At 49.2% G+C, this 21,739-nt stretch overlaps 1 protein-coding gene across 1 annotated transcript in view; it reads right to left on the bottom strand.

Moving 5' to 3' along the window:
* LOC147107159 (doublecortin domain-containing protein 1-like) overlaps positions 1 to 21,739 on the bottom strand; it is a 731,408-nt gene that overhangs the window by 97,781 nt on the left and 611,888 nt on the right. The window contains exons 30-32 of the mRNA XM_086008298.1: positions 21,231 to 21,434; positions 19,068 to 19,275; positions 13,903 to 14,067 (exon numbers count right to left, since the gene is read on the bottom strand). Coding sequence (XP_085864424.1) covers positions 13,903 to 14,067; positions 19,068 to 19,275; positions 21,231 to 21,434 — 577 coding nt within the window. The remainder of the gene's footprint in view (positions 1 to 13,902; positions 14,068 to 19,067; positions 19,276 to 21,230; positions 21,435 to 21,739) is intronic.

The raw sequence follows: 21,739 nt of genomic DNA, 5'->3' as shown, positions 1-21,739 counted from the left end.
TGGCCGCAATACGAGATCTGTTTCTGGAAAAACTCGCACTTGTGGCGATTAGCTCGTAGCCCATATTCCTTTAATCTGGCGAGCACCTTCTCCAAGTTAGCGAGGTGATCACCGTCATTTTCGCCCGTGACCAAGGTGTCGTCCAAATAACACTGGGTCCCTGGAATCCCCTGCAGGACCTGATCCATCGCCCTTTGCCAGATAGCCAGAGCCGAGGCTACTCCAAACACCAGCCGGTTGTATTGATAGAGACCTTTATGGGTGTTGATCGTAAGGTAATATTTTGAAATTTCTTCTAACTCCATTTGCAAGTACACCTGGGCTAGATCAATTTTGGTGAAGCGTTTAACACCAGATAGCAAGGCGAAAATATCTTCAATTCGTGGAAGTGGATATTGCACCGTGTGAAGGACTGGGTTCACTGTCACCTTAAAATCCCCACAGATGCGGACCTTCTTTGGTTCCCCAGGCGTATTACTCAATGACCTCTTCATTACAGGAACGATGGGTGTAGCCCACTCGCTCCAGTCCACTTTGGACAGTACTCCTGAACGTTCCAACCCTTCCAGCTCTGCTTCAACCGCTGGTCTGATCGCATAAGGCACTGGTCTGGCCTTCAGACACTTTGGGCTTGCATTATCCTCTATTTTAATTGTTGCTGTTATTCCTTTTAGTGTTCCTAGTCCCTCCTGGAACACTTCTTTTGCGTCAGTTAGCATTTTTGACAGTCGTCCAGGTGTGACGTCGTCATCCTTTTTGGCCTCCACCTTCAGTGCCTGTATGGAATGCCAATCTAAATGTATCTTCCGGATCCATTCACGTCCTAGCAGTGGTGGTCCTCCATTTGGCAATACATATATATCCATTTTAGGTATTTCCTGGCCTTTGTATATCACTTTCACCCTTATTTTTCCTTTGGGGTAGACTTTTTGCCCCGTATACGTCTTCAAGACAATCTCTGTAGCTTTCAAGGGTATGTGTGAAAATAGCCGCTTGTAGTCTCTTTGATTTATGACTGTTAGAGCTGACCCTGTGTCCAATTCCATTTCCACTTGGACTCCGTCTATCTTGAGTGTAACCCAGATAGTCTGGTGATCCTCCATTTCGGTTACATTATGTAGTTTCAGACAACCCAGCTCCTTGCTTCCGGAGTCTGTGTCACTTTTCTATTCGTCTGAACCACTGTCCATCACCTGGTGTACCTTTTTGTACTTCTCCTGTGGAGATTTCTTACTGTTGGTTTTCTTCCCAAACCTGCAGGCTCTTGCTATGTGTCCTGCTTTCCCACACTGTCTGCACACTTGGTCCTTGAACCAACAATCTTTCTGGTCATGTGTTGTTCTGCCGCAGCGATAGCACTTCCCTGTTCCATAGGTCATTTAGTTGGTGCCATATTCTTGCGGTCTCCGTTGTATCTCTGCAGCGCCCCTTGCGGCTGCTTCGTGTGATACTGCCATACTGAAAGCTTTGTCCAGCGTAAGGTCCTTTTCTGATAGAAGCCGTTTCTGGGTTCCTTCACTTTGTAGCCCACACAATTACTTGTCCCTTAACGTGTCTGCTAGTCCCGCTCCAAACTGGCAGTATTTCGATAGCTTGCGCAGTTCCGTTAGGTACTCAGCATTGCTTTCGTCTTTGTGTTGGTTACTTTTATGGAACTTAAATCATTCTGCTATCAGCAGCGGTGTGGGGTTTAAGTGGTCCTGTAGGATTTCTACTATGCTTTCAAAATTCTTGTTTACCGGCTTCTCTGGGGTTATTAGATTTCGCAGTAACCCATAAGTTTTTGCACCCATGGAATTTAACAGAACCAGTGCTTTATTAGCATCTGAGACTTCATTCGCCCTGCAGTACACCTCAATACGTTCCACATATGTCGCCCAATCTTTGACTTCATGTTCGAACGTAGAGATACTGCCACTCTTCGGCATCCTTGGTTGTGCGTTAACTATCCCCAATGGCGCCTCCCGCGCTTCCCCTTCTTCTCCGCTGGCACAAAATGGCGTCTCCCGCGCTTTCCTTCCTTCCCGCGCTCGCCCGTCTTCTCCGCTGCTGCTTCGCAAAATGGCGTCTCCCGCGCTCTTCCTTCTTCTCCGCGGCTCAATGGCGTCTCCCGCGCTCTCCCTGCTTCTCCGCAGCTCAATGGCGTCTCCCCTTGCTTCGCCCCGTGGACCCTGATCAGCCCGTGATCCCTGGCTGTGGTCTGCGCGTTCTTCTCTTGACATTTGTCGACGCCGCTCAGTCTAGAACCCGGCTGTTTCTTACCCTCTCTCTCTCCAGTTTGCAGTATTTTTCCTCGACGCCGCTCGGTGATCAACCCCCGGCTGCGCCCTGCTCTCTTCACCCTCTTTCTTACCCCGTCGATGCTGCCCGGCTCTCTCTCTCTGCCGTCGGTCGGCTCCAGCCGCCGCTGCTCGGGAAGGGTCTGCTCTGGCCCTGTCGTCGGTCTCTTACTGCTCGTTGTGGCTGGGGAACCAAGCCCGGCTCTCCACAGCCTCCCCAGCGAAGTTGGATCTCTGCCTGACTGCTGGGCGGTTGCTCACGGTCGACGCCCGTGTTCCTGGACTCGACTTTTTTTTATGTTGCAGGTAGATTCGCATCAACACTCGTCGCCACTGTTAGATCCGTGGTTCAGTGGATAAATAATTATACGGATGCTGTACATAAACAAATAACAGGTCTTTACTGGAGGAGGGTAATCTCTAGACTGGGGTACAGAGGCATGCGCACAGCTTATATACCGGTGTGGTCACTGCCGGTACTACAGTATACAGGAGCTGTAAAAAGTAGTTCTGACTTAAAGCACATACACTACAGGGAGCAAGCCCGAAAACATTGCTAACCAGTGCACTTGCTCTTTGCTATTCCACTGCCGAATACGCCTGCCCTGCATGGGAAAGGTCTACTCATGCCAAGAAGATGGATGCCGTTCTGAATGCAAGCTGCCGATTTATCACAGGTTGCTTAAAACCAACAAACACCAACAGCCTATATATTCTGGTGGGTATCGCTCCCCCTGATATAAGAAGAACGGTAGCCAGCAAGAAAGAGCGACTCCGTCAAACATCAGATGAGAGGCACCCTCTGCATTGTCATACACCTACTCCCAGCCGCCTAAAGTCAAGGAAGAGCTTCATGAACAGTGTTGTTCCATTACAATCAACCTCATCTGAAGCCTACATTGCCTTGTGGAAAGACCGGCTCGCCAGTCTTGAACAACCCCCAGCGATGGAAATTTTACCTGGAAAGCCTTCCCCAAGGAGCTAATTGCAACTGGGCAATCTGGAAGTGCCTTAACAGACTTAGGACCGGAGTAGGTTGCTCAAAGGTGTCACTAAGCAAATGGGGATATTCAACCAGCCCGACAGCTTGTGAATGTGGAACTGAGGCACAGACTATGCAACATCTCCTGCAATGCCCATCATTAGACGAACCCTGCACTGTTGCAGATCTTGCCGAATCCAACAACAAGGCGCAAAAATGTGTCCAGTTCTGGCTGGGCTATGTATAAACTGTCCGCGGACACGATAAGAAAAAGAAGACCTTATGATGGAGGGAAGGTCATTGATGAAGCAGCTGAAGATGGTTGGGCCTAGGACACTGCCCTGAGGAACTCCTGCAGTGATGTCCTGGGGCTGAGATGATTGACCTCCAACAACCACAACCATCTTCCTTTGTGCTAGGTATGACTCCAGCCAGTGGAGAGTTTTCCTCCTGATTCCTATTGACTTCAATTTTACTCGGGCTCCTTGATGCCACACTCAGTCAAATGCTGCCTTGATGTCAAGGGCAGTCACTCTCACCTCACCTCTGGAATTCAGCTCCTTTGTCCAGGTTTGGTCCAGGGCTGTAATGAGGTCAGGAGCTGAGTGGTCCTGGCGGAACCCAAACTGGGCATCAGTGAGCAGGTTATTGGTGAGTAAGTGTCGCTTGATAGCACTGTCAACGGCACCTTCTGTCACTTTGCTGTTGATTGAGAGTAGACTGATGGGGCGGTAATAGGCCGGGTTGGATTTGTCCTGCTTTCTGTGGACAGGACATACCTGGGCAGCTTTCCACATTGTCGGGTAGATGCCAGTGTTATATCTGTACTGGAACAGCTTGGCTAGAGGCGCGGCTAGTCCTGGAGCACAAGCCTTCAGCACGACAGGGGCCCAAAGCCTTTGCTGTTTCCAGTGCGCTCAGCCGTTTCTTGATATCACTTGGAGTGGATCAAATTGGCAGAAGACTGGCTTCTGTGATGGTGGGGACCTCAGGAGGAAGCCGATATGGATCATCCACTCGGCACTTCTGGCTAAAGAAGATGGTTGCAAATGCTTCAGTCTTGTCTTTTGCACTCTCGTGCTGGGCTCCACCATCATTGAGGATGGGGATGTTCATGGAGCCTTCACCTCCTGTTGGTGGTTTAATTGTCCACCACCATTCACGACTGGACGTGGCAGGACTGTAAAACTTTGATCTGATCCTTTGGTTGTGGGATCGCTTAGCCCTGTCTATAGCATGCTGCTTCAATGTTTAGTATGCCTGTAGTCGTATGTTGGAGCTTCCCCAGGTTGGCACCTCATTTTTAGCTGCTGCTCCTGGCATGCTCTTCTGCACTCCTCATTGAACCAGGGTTGGTCCGCTGGCTTGGTGGTAATGGTAGAGTGAGGGATATGCCAGGCCATGAGGTTACAGATTGTGGTGGAATACAATTCTGCTGCTGATGATGGCCCACAGCCTCATGGATGCCCAGTTTTGAGCTGCTAGATCTGTTCTGAATCTATCCCATTTAGGACGGAGGTAATGCGACACAACACGATGGAGGGTGTTCTTAGTGTGAAGACGGGACTCTTTCTCCACAACGACTGTGCGGTAGTCACTGCTACCAATGCTATCATGGACAGATGCATCTACGACAGGTAGATTGGTGAGGACGAGGTCAAGTAGTTTTGTCCCTCTTGTTGGTTCTCTCACCACCAGTCGCAGGCCCAGTTAGGCAGCTACGTCCTTCAGGTTTCGGCCAGCTCGGTCAGTAGTGGTGCTACCGAGCCACTCTTGGTGATGGATCTTGAGGTCCCCAACCCAGAGTACATTCTGTGCCCTTGCTACCCTCAGTGTTTCTTCCACATGGTGTTCAACATGGAGGAGTACTGATTCATCAGCTGAGGGAGGGGGTTAGGTGGTAATCAGCTGGAGGTTTCCTTGCCCATGCTTGACCTGAAGCCATGAGGCAATAATGGGATCTGGAGTCAGTGTTGAGGACTCCCAGGGCCACTCCCATCCGACTGTATACCACTGTGCCGCCATCTCTGGTGGGACAGGACATACCCAGGGATGGTGATGGAGGAGCCTGGGACATTGGCTGAAAGGCATGATTCTGTGAATGTGATTATGTCAGGCTGTTACTTGACTAGTCTGTGGGACAGCTCTCCCAATTTTGGCACAAGTCCCCAGATGTTGGTGAGGAGGACTTTGCAGGGTCAACTTGGCTCGGTGTGTCGTTGTCCTGTTCAAAGCCGGTGCCTATGTCGATGCCGGGTAGTTTGTCCGGTTTTATTCTTATTATTGTTTTCTGTAGCGGTTTAGTACAACTGAGTGGCTTGCTAGTCCATTTCAGAGGGCAGTTACGAGTCAACCACATTGCTTTGGGTCTGGAGTCGCATATAGGCCAGACCAGGTGATGTCGGCAGATTTCCTTCCCTGAAGGACATTAGTGAACCAGGTGGGTTTTTACGACAATCCAATAGTCTCATGGTCACTGTTACTGATACTAGCTTTTTATTTCTGTCTCTTTCATCTCTCTCTCTTAATCCAATCTGTGGTGTATGTAACCTGTACCACCTTAAGAGACTACCTTAAGAGATGGACTACTTTCTCTTGGCTACTGTATATTGTAGTACCGGTGGTGACCACACCGGTATATAAACTCTGTGTAGTAATTTGCTAAGCAGTTCAGCCCTGACCTTCGATTAGTAAAGACCTGTTTAAGTTATTCTTGTTGTCTGTGTCCAGTGATTTAGAATAAGCGTATCTGGGACACTCAGACTCAACACAATCCTTCCTACCCTCTCTTTATTTTGCTTTCTGTACCTGATTTGGCATTGAATTCACTTCCTGGTTCAGACTCTGCACGGCTCATTAACGATTCTTCGATCTGGTTGGTTAAGGAGATACACAGTTGCTGGCACTGTTCACACAACAACAACAACGTTTATTTATATAGCGCCTTTAACGTAGTAAAACATCCCAAGGCGCTGCACAGGAGTATTTTAAGACAAATAAATTTGACACCGGATAATAAGGATAAATTAGGGCAGGTGACTAAAAGCTTGGTCAAAGAGGTAGGTTGTATGGAGCGTCTTAAAGGAGGAAAGAGAGGTAGCGAGGCAGAAACATAGAAACATAGAAGATAGGAGCAGGAGTAGGCCATTCGGCCCCTCGAGCCTGCTCCGCCATTCAATGCGATCATGGCTGATTATCCAAATTCAGTACCCCGTCCCTGCTTTCTCACCATATCCCTTGATCCCTTTAGCCTTAAGGAATATATCTAACTCCTTCTTGAATATATTTAATGAATTGGCCTCTACTGCCTTCTGTGGTAGAGAATTCCACAGGTTCACCACTCTCTGGGTGAAGAAATGCCTCCTCATCTCAGTCCTGAATGGCTTACCCCTTATCCTTAGACTGTGACTCCTGGTTCTGGACTCCCCGGCCATCGGGAACATCCTTCCTACATCCAGTCTGTCTAGTCCTGTTAGTATTTTATAAGTTTCAATGAGATCCCCTCTCATTCTTCTAAACTCCAGCGAGTATAAGCCCAATCGACCCAATCTCTCCTCATACGTCATTCCTGCCATCCCAGGTATCAGCCTGGTGAATCTTCGCTGCACTCCCTCCATGGCAAAAACATCCTTCCTCAGATAAGGCGACCAAAACTGCACACAATACTCCAGGTGTGTGTAAAGTCTGTGGGTTGTGCAGTTAATAAATACACAGACTTCAGAAGTAACAAACAAAACAGGTCTTTACTATTCGAAGGTCCGGGCGAATCTGCCCCAGCAATCCTGCTACAACACTTATATACTGGTGTGGTCACTATCGGTATTACAGTATACAGAAGCCAAACAAATAGTGCCACACCTAAAGTAGTCCCCTTAAAGGTGAACGGTTACATTCAATAGTTCCCTTAAAGATAGACGGGTACATACACTACAGTGTGGTCGCACCAAGGCCCTGTACAACTGCAGCAAGACATCCTTGCTCCTGTACTCGAACCCTCTCGCTACGAAGGCCAACATACCATTTGCCTTCTTAACCGTCTGCTGCACCTGCATGCTTACCTTCAGCGTCTGGTGCATAAGGACACCCAGGTCTCGTTGCACTTCCCCTTCTCCCAATCTATTGCCATTCAGATAATAATCTGCCTTCCTGTTTTTGACACCAAAGTGGATAACCTCGCATTTATCCACATTATATTGCATCTGCCATGCTTCTGCCCAATCACCCAACCTGTCCAAATCATACTGGAGTTTCTCGGCACCCTCCTTACAGCACACACTCCCACCCAGCTTTGTGTCGTCTGCAAACTTGGAGATATTACATCCAATTCCCTCGTCTAGATCATTAATATATATTGTGAATAGCTGGGGTCCCAGGACCAATCCCTGCGGTACCACACTAATCACTGCCCGCCACTCGGAAAAAGACCCGTTTATTCCAACTCTTTGCTTTCTGTCTGACAACCAGTTCTCTATCCAAGTCAATACCTTGCCCCCAATCCCATGTGCCTTAACTTTACACGCTAATCTCTTATGCGGGACCTTATCGAAAGCCTTCTGAACGTCCAAATACACCACATCCACTGGTTCTCCCTTATCAATTTTACCAGTTACATCCTCAAAAAATTCCAGTAGATTAGCCAAGCACGATTTACCTTTTGTAAATCCATGTTGACTTTGTCCGATCCTGTCACTGTTTTCCAAGTGCTCTGCTATTACATCTTTTACTAGCTGGAGTGCCCGGCGGTGCCGAGGGTTTTTTGAGGGCATGTTGTTGTTGGAGAGAGAGAGAGAGAGAGAGAGAGAGGCTGGGGGAGAAGAAAGAGACTGGGGGGGAGAGTGCGACTGGGGGGAAGAGAGAGAAAGAGAGAGAGACTGGGGGGAAGAGAGAGAGCGACTGGGGGGAAGAGAGAGAGTGACTTGGGGGGAAGAGAGAGAGTGACTGGGGGGGAGAAGAGAGAGCCGGGGGGGGAGAGAAGAGAGAGACGGGGGGGGAAGGGAGAGACGGGGTGGGGAAGAGAGAGAGAGAGAGAGAGAGACTGGGGGAAGAGAAAGACGGGGGGGGAAGAGAGAGAGAGAGAGAGAGAGAGACTGGGGGGAGAAGAGAAAGACGGGGGGGAAGAGAGAGACGGGGGAAGAGAGAGACAGGGGGAAGAGAGAGACAGGGGGAAGAGAGAGAGAGAGACAGAGACTGGGGGAGAAGAGAGAGACTGGGGGGAGAAGAGAGAGACGGGGGGGAAGAGAGAGAGAGAGACTGCTGGATTTAGTTCGGGATTAGCCTGGAGAGAGAGGGGGGAAGGAGCGCCTCAGGCCTGGCCCGATGGACCCCTGCGAAGGAAGGAAGGAAGGGAGAAGGCGAGCTCTCCCTCCCTCTCCCACCCCCTCACTCTTTCCCTCCCTCACCCTCTCTCTCTCCCTCCCCCGTCTCTCCCTGCTTTACTCTCTCTCCCTCCTTCCCCTCTCCTCTCCCTCACTGCCCCTCTCCTCACCCTCCCTCCCCCTCTCCTCTCCCTCCCTCCCCCTCTCTTCTCCCTCCCTCCCCCCTCTCCTCACCCTCCCTCGCCCTCTCCTCTCCCTCCCTCCCCCTCTCCTCTCCCTCCCTCCCCCTCTCTCTCCCTCCCTCCCCTCCTCTCTTCCTCCCCCTCTCTCCCTCCCCGCTCTCTCTCCCTCCCCCTGCTTTACTCTCTCTCCCTCCCTCCCCTCTCCTCTCCCTCCCTGCCCCTCTCCTCACCCTCCCTCCCCCTCTCTCACCATCCCACCCTCCCCCTCTCCTCTCCGTCCCTCCCCCTCTCCTCACCCTCCCTCCCCTCTCCTCTCCCTCCCTCCCCCTCTCCTCTCCCTCCCTCCCCCTCTCCTCTCCCTCTCTCCCCCTCTCTCTCCCTCCCTCCCCCCTCTCTCTCCTCTCGTTCTCTCCCTCCCTTCTCGCTCTCTCCCTCCCCTCTCCCTCTCTTCTCCCTCCCTCCCCCTCTCTTCTCCTCCCCCTCTCCTCTCCCTCCCCCTCTCCTGTCCTCCCCCCCTCTCCTCTCCCTCCCCCTCTCCTCTTCCTCCCCCTCTCCTCTCCCTCCCCTTCTCCTCTCCCCTCCCCCTCTCCTCTCCCTCCCCCTCTCCTCTCCCTCCCCCTCTCCTCTCCCTCCCCCTCCCTCTCCCTCCCCCCCTCTCCTCTCCCTCCCCCCTCTCCTCTCCCTCCCCCCCTCTCCTCTCCCTCCCCCCTCTCCTCTCCCTCCCCCTGTCTCTCCCTGATTTCCTCTCTCTCCCTCCCTCCCCCTCTCTCTCTCCCTTTCCTCAGAGCCCGGACGCGGTGACCCGAAGCCCCTGTGTGCGGATCAGCACCTGAGGGCCGGCCGGTGTGCGGCCTAGCGCATGAGGCCCGGCCGACTTACCTTAGCTCAGGTCGCGCTCCGGGCCACCGCCGATGTTCACGCGCGCACTGTCTCCTGCCCCGCCAGCCTTTACCAAGATGGCGGCGATGGCTACGCTCGGCTCAGTCCCGCCCCGCCAGCCTTTACCAAGATGGCGGCGATCGCGGGGCGGGCCCAGCAGGACGGGTGATGCCGAGCTCAGGCGTGGCTGGCGAGGAGAGGCCGAGGCTTCGAGGCCTGAGGCCTGCAGGCAGCTCATCCACTGCCGATGGGGGGAAAGCCCGAGTGCCCTTTGGAGAAGGATTTTTTTTTCTGTTAAAAGCAACTTTTTTTTTGCTGGAAATCTTTATTTCAAAATAAACAGGCAGAAAGTGGGAAAAATAAATGAATAGTTAGGAATCAAGATGGCGGCCACTCACCTCAGCTCAGAAGGATTAGGCCCGCCCACACACGCAATGAAACGCCCCCCGTGATGCACCGATTGGTCAACCATCAGGTTAATCCCCTGTACGATTGGTCAACCATCACGTCACTCAAATCTAATGAGCGGAATGTTGACGTTTTTTGACCATTTTTTGTATACTGTCGGAACAATTTTTGTCTGACTAAAAAGTAAATACACCTATTAGACTCCCCTAATGATAAGCTTTCTTTTGATATAACATATGTGTAGGTACGCTCTATAACTTTTGATTGTATAGCCGAACAGACAGACAGAAAGACAGAAAAACAGACAGACCAATTGTTTTACATATATATAGATAATGATGGACTCTCGCATTTTCCCCACTACCGATATCAGGCTTTCTGGTCTATAATTCCCTGTTTTCTCTCTACCACCTTTTTTGAATAGTGGGGTAACATTAGCTACCCTCCAATCCATGGGTACTGTTCCAGAGTCTATCGAATTTTGGAAGATGACCAGCAATGCATCTACTATCTCTAGGGCCACTTCCTTAAGTACCCTAGGATGTAGATTATCAGGCCCTGGGGATTTATCGGCCTTCAATCCCGTCAATTTCCCTAACACCATTTCCCTACAAATACTGAAAGAGGTTTAGGCAGGGAATTCCAGAGCTTAGGGCCTAGGCAATAGAAGGCACGGCCACCAAAGTTTGAGGGATCCTCAAGAGGACAGAATTAGAGGAGCGCAGATATCTCGGGGGGTTGTGGGGCTGAAGGAGATTACAGAGATAGGAAGGGGCGAGGCCATGGAGGGATTTGAAAACAAGGATGAGAATTTTGAAATCGAGTTGCTGCTTAACCGGGAGCCAATGTAGGCCCCAGATGCCCTGTAGAGGGCACCGTGCTGTTTGGAAGTCCCACTGACAGCAACTTGCTGCGAAAATCCCTTGGAAAGACTGCAGGTATGTGCAAATCCAGCGAACGGCAGGTGCTGTTCAATCACTGCTCACAGCAAAATCTAGCCCAATCTTTTCTTCTGTGGCTCAGTGGCAATTTTTATCTGATTACACTCCTGTGAAGCGCCTTGGGACGTTTTATTACGTTAAAGGCGCTATATAAATGCAAGTTTTTGTTGTTCAATTATTTGGAGGAACAGAGGGAATATATCCATCTGGAGAGGCATCCATGTTTCATGATACGAAAGAATATGAAACCCTTTGCCTCACAGTGACTGAATAAATCAAATTCTATTTTTATTGCCTGGGATCCTGGGCTTTTTACCCAGTGCTTTAGGGGCTGCACTCCACAACTCAGACTGTAACACAGTGGGGACAGCACATTATAAATGTTTCACTAGTTAAAACAAGTGGCTACTGTCCAGGGAGTCATATTCTGGGCCACAGTTTAAGGGATTAATTAATTATAGGTTAGGAATAGACTTAATTTTGAAATATCATGAATCTTGCAGCTTATATTGCCTCCTTTTCTGCTTGCATTCATTGAAGTAAAGTAGCCGGGAGGGAACCGATGCCCCAATGTTCCTTATCATTGTTTGTAACTGGGACAACTGGCTTGTGGTGACTCAATGAGTCAAGTTTCATTTTTATTGCATGGGATTTGGAGATTTTCCCAGGGTTTTTGCCCAGTATTTCGGGAATTGCATTTCTCGAATTTGTCTACTGTTCCATGAAAATCATTTATTGTTTTTTATCAGACATCAAGCTCTTGCTTTGGAGAGACCCTAAAACCGGCAGAAATGGTTCCTTCTCTCGGCTTTTCACCTTGTTAGATTCGGTTATGTTGGAACACAAGTTATATATTTTGCAATGAGGAGGAACATTTGGTTCCCTCAAGGCAAAGCAATCTTGAAGTGGGGGTGGAGGGGGCTCAAACAGGCGTCAGGCCCCTCATTTGCATTTGCATATGTAACGGTCCTAACACCTGCTTCAGGCATTGATAAAGGACAGCTTGGGATATTTTGCTATGTTAAAGGTGCTATATTAATGCAAGTTCTTGTTGTTGTTGTTGTTGTGTATCCATGCTCACCGCATGCTTTGGTCGATGACTCTCTGTGAAAAGAAATACTTCCTAACTCTATGATTTCATATTTAATGCTGATGCCTCCTTTCCCCCCACCCCCCGCTTCCCCCATAGTTCTCCCATCTCTATCTAATGGTCTAATGAAGCAACCCATTTCTTTCACTGCAGTCCGTCCAGAGCAAGATACTTGACTCTCTCGGAGTATCATCTTGCCTCACATCCAGCAGATCCTGGTTCTCCATAGTTGATGTTTGCAAGTTTGTAACAGATTCGTCTCTGTGTCGTTTCCGTAATGAATGGCATTGTTCCATGAATGGATCGGTAGCCTGACACACAACCCCCTTACCAGGAGGGCAGTGCATTGCCTTTAGTCTGGCCCCTACCTTTCGACCTGTCTGGCTTGGGTGGTCCTCCCAGGAGTTACACTTTCAACGCCAGCACAGCTCTTAGGGTCATAGTTGCATGTAAGCCCTTCCACCAAGTCAAGGTGCAGTCATAGAAACATAGAAACATAGAAGATAGGAGCAGGAGTAGGCCATTCGGCCCTTCGAGCCTGCTCCGCCATTCAACGAGATCATAGCTGATCATCCAAACCCTAGCACCCGGTCTCTACACCGACAGCCATCCCACACAAGCCCTATCCCCGTAACCCCGTAACTCCTCGTATTTGATCCCCCCCCTAACACTAAGGGCCTATTTTTGTCATGGCCAATCAACCTAACCCGCACATCTTTGGACTGTGGGAGGAAACCAGAGCACCCGGAGAAAACCCACGCAAACACGGGGAGAATGTGCAAACTCCACACAGACAGACGAGGCCGGATTTGAACCCGGGGTCCCTGGCGCTGTGAGGCAACAGTGCTAACCACTATGCCACCGTGCTTAGAGAAGGCTACAAAGAGGTGTGTCAGCTGTGGCTCAGTGGGTAACACACTTGCCTATTGATGTCAAGAATGGTTGTGGGTTCAAGTCCCACTTCAGGAATTTGAGCATATAAAGCTAGGCTGACACTCCCAGTGCAGTGCTGAGGGAGTGCTGTACTGTCAGAAGTGCCGTCTTTCAGATGAGATGTTAAACCAAGGCCCCGTCTGCTCTCTCAGGTGGACGTAAAAGACCCCATGGCACTATTTCGAAGAAGAGCAGGAGAGTTATCCCCGGTGTCCTGACCAATATTTATCCCTCAATCAACATAACAAAAACAGATTATCTGGTCATTATCACATTGCTGTTTGTGGGAGCTTGCTGTGTGCAAATTGGCTGCCACATTACAACAGTGGCTACACTCCAAACGTACTTCATTGGCTGTAAAGCACTTTGAGACGTCCGGTGATCGTGAAAGGAGATATAGAAATGCAAGTCTTTCATCTGGATTTTTACTTTAAACAGGCTAAAGCTTCAATTAAAATAGTGGAGAAAGGAATCTGATATGAACTTATTAAGCGATCGTACGATAATATCGCACAGGGTGATATCCAGGTTCCCATCCCTGGAGCATACTCCATACTGAGCTTCACTGCAGCTTAAATAGATCCAAATTTCAAATGTGACTGGTTAAATATCAATCACGTGATACCAAACAGCATACAGATAATTACAAAACCAAAATGCTGCGGATGTTGGAAATGTGAAATAAAAACAGAAAATGCTGGCAACACTCAGCATATCTGGCAGCCTCTGTGGAGCGAGAAACAGAGTCAACGTCTCAGGTCGATGCTGGCTGACCTCTTGAGTGCTTCCAGCATTTGCTGTCTTTATTGCACATTTCCAACATCCACAGCATTACACTGAGGTTATGCTGCACCCATTTTAAAAGCTGGAAATATCAAATATTATGCTCTTACCACTCGAAGGCATGAATGGCTCTCCACAGGAGACCCAGACCTCGACGGGGTTCCTGACAATGAGGCTTATGAGCTCAGCGTCCATACTCTTCAAGTCCTCTGGGGTCACCCGGGTTAACCACTGCTCCAAGTGGTCATTCCCAGGGGTCAGCAACTTAGCCCAGTCTAGGAGTGAAAACATGCACCACAGGAATTAACCGAGTCCACATATCGCGGAGCGCGTACAATAAAAGATAACGCGGGCGATTTACCTCTCGTTGCCGTCCTGTAAGTGCTCAGAAGTGGGGCAGTAACAGGACCCAAAATCAATCGGCTGCTCATACCACCCACTTTTTTAAAATTCATTCCTGGGATGTTGGCGTCGCTGGCAAGGCCAGCATTTATTGCCCATCCCTAATTGCCCTTGAGAAGGTGGTGGCGAGCCGCCCTCTTGAACCGCTGCAGTCCGTGTGGTGAAGGTACACCCACAGTGCTGTCAGGGAGGGAGTTCCAGGGTTTTGACCCCTGCTTTGACATCCTTTCGATTTTTGGCCAGAGCTGCTGTCTGAAACAGGCGTCTGCCGCGGCTTAGTCGGTCACACCCTCGCCCCTGAGTCAGATAGGTGGTGGGTTCAAGTCCCACTCCAGGGATTTGACCGCATAGTCCAGTCTGACACTCCAGTGCAGTGCTAAGGAAGTGTGGCACCGTCGGCGGTGTCACCAGGAAGCAGGTAAGTGATTGGTTGGTGAGTATCTCTTTTATTACAAGCTTAAATTCTGTGGTTTATATTTTCTTGGGTCTCTGTGGTGTAGTGGGGACAGTTGGTAAATAAGCGCCCTAGAGTATATCTTTAACTGGTGGTATTGAATTAATTTAAATTAATTAAAGGGGTAAGTCATGCCAGGAGAGCCCAGCCCCGTGTTATGCTCCTCTTGCTCTATGTGAGAATTCAGGGAGGCTGCCAGTGTCCCTGATGACCACGTGTGCCGGAAATGCATCCAGCTGCAGCTACTAACGGGCCGTATTGAGGCGCTGGAGCTGCGGATGGATGGGTTGTGGAGCATTCACGGTGCTGAGAGGGTCGTGGATTACACGTTTGATGAGTTGGTCACGCCGCAGGGTAGGGCTGCACAGGCAGGAGGGAAATGGGTGACCACCAGGCGGAGCAGTAGAAGCAGGCAGGTAGTGCAGGAGACCCCTGTGGCCATCCCCCTTTTAAACAGGTATACCAATTTGGATACTGTTGAGGGGGATGACTCACCAGAGGAAGGCAGCAGCAGCCAACTTCCTGGCGCCGGGGGTGTTGCTGCTGCTCAGGAAGGGAGGAAAAAGAGTGGGAGAGCAATAGTGGTAGGGGATTCTATCGTAAGGGGAACAGATAGACGGTTCTGTGGCCGTAGACGTGACTCCAGGATGGTTTGTTGCCTCCCTGGTGCCAGGGTCAAGGATGTCACTGAACGGCTGCAGGGCATTCTGAAGGGGGAGGGGGAACAGGCAGAGGTCGTGGTTCACATTGGGACCAACGACATAGGTAGGAAGACGGATGAGGTCCTGCAACAAGAATTTAGGGAGCTAGGTAGCAGATTAAAGAGCAGGACCTCAAAGGTAGTAATCTCTGGATTACTCCCGGTGTCACGTGCTAGTGAGTATAGGAATAGGAGGATAGAGCAGATGAATGCGTGGCTAAAGAGTTGGTGCAGGAGGGAGGGCTTTAGTTTCCTGGATCACTGGGCCTGCTTCTGGGAAAGGTGGGACTTGTACAAGTCGGACGGGTTGCACCTGAACCAGAGCGGGATAAATATCCTTGCGGGGAGGTTTGCTAGCACTGTTCGGGGGGGTTTAAACTAAAATGGCAGGGGGTTGGGAACCTGAGCAGGGAGACAGAGGAAAGGAAAACAGGGATAAAAGCAAAAGATAGGAAGGAGAGAAACAAAAGTGGCAGTCAGAGAAATCAACGGTTTAAATCAAACGTGGCCACAGTAAATAATAATTCTAATAGGTCTAAGAGCGTTAAAAAAACAAGGCTTTGTGTCTTAATGCGAGGAGCATTTGTAATAAGGTGGATGAATTGGCTGCGCAAATAGAGGTAAACGAATACGATTTGGTTGGGATTACAGAAACGTGGCTCAAGGATGGCCAAGACTGGGAACTCAACATCCAGGGGTATTCGATATTCAGGATAGGCAAAAAGGAAAGGGAGGTGGGGTAGCATTACTGGTTAAAGAAGGGATTAATACAATTGTAATGAAGGATATTAGCTCTGATGATGTGGAATCTGTATGGGTGGAATTGAGAAATACTAAGGGGAAAAAAACATTAGTGGGAGTGGTATATAGACCTCCAAACAGTAAGGTGGAGGTTGGGGATGGCATTAAAAGGGAAATTAAAGAAGCGTGCAATAAGGGCACAGCAGTCATCATGGGTGACTTTAACCTACATATGGATTGGGCCAACCAAATTAGTAACAATACTGTGGAGGAGGAATTCCTGGAGTGTTTACGGGATGGTTTCCTGGACCAATATGTCGAGGAACCAACCAGAGATCAGGCCATCTTAGACTGGGTATTATGCAACGAGAAAGGATTAATTAGCAATCTTGTTGTACGAGGCCCCTTGGGTCGGAGCGATCATAATATGATCGAATTCTTCATTAAGATGGAGAATGAAGTAGTTGACTCAGAGACAAGGGTCCTCAATTTAAATAAAGGAAACTACGATGGTCTGAGGAGCGAGTTGGGCAGGATTGCGTGGGGAATGGCGCTCAAAGAGTTGACGGTGGATAGGCAATGGCAAACATTCAAAGACCGAGTGGATGAGCTACAGAATTTGTTCATCCCAGTTTGGCGCAAAAATAAAACAAAAAAGGTGACTCAACCATGGCTAACAAGGGAAATTAGGGATAGCATAAGATCCAAGGAGAGGACATATAAATTGGCTAGAAAAAGCAATAATCCTGAGGATTGAGAGCAGTTTAGGAGTCAACAAAGGAGGACAAAGGGATTAATTAAGAAAGGGAAAATAGAATATGAGAGTAAGCTAGCAGGAAACATAAAAACTGACTGTAAAAGCTTTTATAGATATGTGAAGAGAAAAAGATTAGTGAAGTCAAGCGTAGGTCCCTTGCAGTCAGAATCGGGGGAATTTATAATGGGAAACAAGGAAATGGCAGACCAACTAAATGCATACTTTGGTTCTGCCTTCACAAAGGAGGACACAAATAGCCTCCCAGAGATGCCGGGGAACATAGGGTCTGATGAAAGCGAGGAACTGAAAGAAATCAGTATTTGTAAGAAAATGGTGTTAGGAAAATTGATGGGACTGAAGGCCGATAAATCCCCAGGGCCTGATGGTCTACATCCCAGGGTACTTAAGGAAGTAGCCCTAGAGATAGTAGATGCATTACTGATCATCTTCCAGAACTCGATAGACTCTGGAACGGTACCCATGGATTGGAGGGTAGCTAATGTTACCCCACTATTCAAAAAAGGTGGTAGAGAAAAAGCGGGGAATTATAGACCGGTAAGCCTGACATCGGTAGTGGGGAAAATGCTAGAGTCTATTATAAAAGATGTAATAGCAGAGCACTTGGAAAGCAGTGACAGGATCGGACAAAGTCAACATGGATTTACAAAAGGTAAATCATGCTTGACTAATCTACTGGAATTTTTTGAGGATGTAACTGGTAAAATAGATAAGGGAGAACCAGTGGATGTGGTGTATTTGGACTTTCAGAAGGCTTTCGATAAGGTCCCACACAAGAGATTAGCGTGCAAAATTAAGGCACATGGGATTGGGAGCAAGGTATTGACTTGGATAGAGAACTGGTTGGCGGACAGAAAGCAAAGAGTTGGAATAAACGGGTCGTTTTCCGAGTGGCAGGCAGTGACTAGTGGGGTACCGCAAGGATCGGTCCTAGGACCCCAGCTGTTCACAATATATATTAATGATCTGGATGAGGGAATTGGATGTAATATCTCCAAATTTGCAGACGACACAAAGCTGGGCGGGAGGGTAAGCTGCGAGGAGGATGTCGGGAAAATCCAATACGATTTGGACAGGTTGGGTGATTGGGCAGAAGCATGGCAAATGCACTATAATGTGGATAAATGTGAGGTTATCCACTTTGGTGGCAAAAACAGGAAGGCAGATTATTATTTGAATGGCAATAGATTGGGAGAAGGGAAATGCAGCGAGACCTGGGTGTCCATGTGCACCAGTCGCTGAAGGTAAGCATGCAGGTGCAGCAGGCGGTTAAGAAGGCAAATGGTATGTTGGCCTTCGTAGCAAGAGGGTTCGAGTACAGGAACAAGGATGTCTTGCTACAGTTGTACAGGGCCTTGGTGACACCGCACCTTGAGTATTGTGTGCAGTTTTGGTCACCATACCTGAGGAAGGACGTTCTTGCCATGGAGGGAGTGCAGCGAAGATTCACCAGGCTGATACCTGGGGTGGCAGGAATGACGTATGAGGAGAGATTGTGTCGATTGGGCTTATACTCACTGGAGTTTAGAAGATTGAGAGGGGATCTCATCGAGACCTATAAAATTCTGTCAGGTCTGGACAGACTAGATGCAGGAAGGATGTTTCTGATGGCCGGGGAGTCCAGAACCAAGGGTCATAGTCTAAGGATAAGGGGTAAGCCATTTAGGACTGAAATGAGGAGGAATTTCTTCACCCAGAGGGTGGTGAACCTGTGGAATTCTCTGCCACAGAGGGCGGTGGAGGCCAGTTCATTAAATATATTCAAGAACGAGTTGGATATATTTCTTGAGGCTAAAGGGATCAAGGGATATGGGGAGAAGGCAGGGACAGGGTACTGAGTTTGGATGATCAGCCATGATCACATTGAATGGCGGAGCAGGCTCGAAGGCCGAATGGCCTACTCCTGCTCCTATCTTCTATGTTTCTATGTTTCTATGTCTTTCAGATGAGACGTTAAACTCCGAGGCCCCATCTCTCGGGGGAATGTAAAAGATCTCACGGCACTATTAGAAGAGCAGGTGAACTCTCCCTGGTGTCCTGGTATCTCCCCAAATAGCAATTAAATGAGTTAGACCACTTCCCAAGGAGGTACCTAAGCAGTGGCTTTAAAGGCAAACCTCAGTAACTGTACATCAGATCCCAGACTGCCCACAAACAAGGCTGTGGGAGGCAAGATAATATGCGTATAAAACAACTGGTATACCTTCTTTGGTCTCCCCATTTAGCAACTCCTTAGGTCTTCCACTCTCGTCCTGTTCATCTCGTTTTGTTTCCAATTCGTTTTCCTGTAAAATCTCGTTGACTGCCCATGCTGTCAGCTCACTTAGAGTCAGGATCAGGCTGCCATCCACCGTGTACAGTCTGCACGCTGGCCTGATGAGTTCTAGTCTTTGAGTACACGTAGCAAGCAACTAGGGCAAGGCAACCAGAGCAGGTAAACAGAAATACATTGCACTTAAATGAGAAAGTGACGATTATTCTTAACACCGTTTGTACGACATTCTTCTCCTTGCTACTAAAGGGAGGCATTAATGGGTAGAGAGCATTAACAATTAATCTAGAAATTAGTGCTGGCGCTATGACAAACACTTAATGAGCACGGGAGAGTGACCCAACCCACTGCGAACGTGCCTAGTTCTGGTTTAACCTGGGCGGGTTGGGGGTCAGGCGAGTGACCTGCTCTCGAGAGGTGGGTAAGTAATTTGAATGTGTTAATGAGGCTACGTGCCTCAGATTTTAGCAACCATTTGGATTTAACGGCTGCGGTCTCAGGAAACCCAGCAGTTGAAGGGAGGCGAGAACTGTCAGATCCAGCAGGTAAGTGCCTTTCCAGCACTGCTCATGGGCCAGGAGGAGCAGGAGTGTTTCCTCCTGGCCCCACTCCAAGCAAACCTGCCATGATCTGCCTCCCTCCCTATGATCCGAAGCCCCCCCGCCGTCTCGCGATCTCTTCAACCTCCGACCCATGATCTGATGCTGAGCTCCCGTGATCACTTCAAACACCCGCGATCCGATTCCCCCCCGCGATCCGATCCCCCTGCGATCTCCCTCCTCTCCACCCAACCTCTACCTCACCCCCCCACCCACAGTGATCTCTCCCTCGCTCCCTCCCACCTCTCCGTTCCGCTCCCCAGCTGCCTCCTTCTATCGCAGGGCATCCCGCCCGACAGCCAGCCAGGCTCTCAATCTCACTAGCTGCCGAGCAGGAAACGGAGAAAAAAATTCAAATGAGGTCCTACATAAGAACATAAGAAATAGGAGCAGGAGCAGGCCATTTGGTCCCTCGAGCCTGCTCCGCCATTCAATAAGATCATGGCTGATCTGATCTTGGCCTCAACTCCACTTCCCTGCCCGTTCCCCATAACCCTTGACTCCCCTGTTGCTCAAAAATCTGTCAATCTCCGCCTTGAATATATTCAATGACTCCGCTTCCACAGCTCTCTGGGGTAGAGAATTCCAAAGATTCACGACCCTCTTAGAGAAGAAATTCCTCCTCATCTCCGTTTTAAATGGGCGACCCCTTATTCTGAAACTGTGCCCCCGAGTTCTAGATACCCCCACGAGGGAAAACATCCTCTCTGCATCTACCCTGTCAAGCCCCCTCAGAATCTTATATGTCCTGCCATTAAATTTGGCTGAACTTCCAGATTCCTCGTATTTCTGGGTTTCCCGGTCACTAAAAGTCGCCTCCAATCCCTCCCCACAAATATCGGGGCCTATGTTTTGGTTGTGTTTCACTGCATTTTGCTTTGTCATCATTAAGACTATAGTTAATGTCTCCTAGTTCAAAGAGTGCACAGCAAGAGCACGTAGGGCCTGCTCATTTCAAATATCAGGTAAATAAGAAATGGCGAAATGCTTCTTTTTAATGTCCACTCTCGGTGCTGGGCTTTACTATAACATAAAGTTAAAACTGTGTGCAGTAAACTAAAATATCCACCAGGCTCAGCTCCGAGCATATTATGTGCTGCCACTCTGAGCGTTGAACAGCTAAAGCTGCTGTGGTTGTGGAATTTGGCTTGGGCCTAGCATTAAATGCACATCACAGAATTCCCAATGGAAAAAAAGTACTAACGGTTAGGCCGTTTCCTGGAGTTTCCGTGGCTTTTTCGCTGAAGTTACAGCAGACAAGTAGGAGAACCGCACACACCGCCCCCCTCCCCCCACCACCCCTCCCCCCCACACCCCCACACCCTGCCCTTATGGGAACTCGCCGCCCTCTAAATGTCTCTGGTGTAGTCGCTTCATCAGAACTGAAAATAGTTGACCAGTCCTCTCTTTTCAGAGGCTGACCAACCTGCTGCCTATTCCCAGCGTTTTCTGTTGTACATCTGAACATGTTATTTACTTATCCTGGCTTTATTACCGAGGAATAGGTTGTCCCAATGATCAATTGACCATCCTGATATCCAGCCCCGTTTCGGTAGGCCAAGACTCTTACTGCCGGCTGGGCCTTGGCAGCTGAGATCTCCCATGAGATGGTCTGCACTGACGTCTCCATCCGCAAAGAAATCAATTTCTCTTCCAAGTGGGCCAAACTATTTTCAGCTTCAGAGGTAGAAAGGTCAACCTGCAACCAAAGAAATTAAAATCTTCCAGCTCTTTGCAAATTCCATGTGCGACACTTTAGATACAAGATAGCTCAGTGCTAGACTGGCCGCTGCTTAACCTGAAACTCCGAGATCTCTGCACTCCTCCAACTCTGGCCTCTTGCACATCCCTGATTTTCATCGCTCCGCCGTTGGCAGCTGTGCCATTGACTGTCTAGGCCCTAAACTCTGGAATTCTCTCCCTAAACCTCTCAAGCCTCTCTACCTCTCTCTCCTCCTTTAAGACGCTGCTTAAAATCTACCTCTTTGACCAAGCTTTTGGTCA

Source organism: Somniosus microcephalus, chromosome 15 (genome assembly GCF_052327205.1).
Source record: "Somniosus microcephalus isolate GS21.2 chromosome 15, FLI_Smic_1.0, whole genome shotgun sequence".
Lineage (NCBI taxonomy): Eukaryota > Metazoa > Chordata > Chondrichthyes > Squaliformes > Somniosidae > Somniosus > Somniosus microcephalus.
Note: the sequence above shows the minus strand (reverse complement) of the source record. Positions and strands in the feature narration are given on the sequence as shown.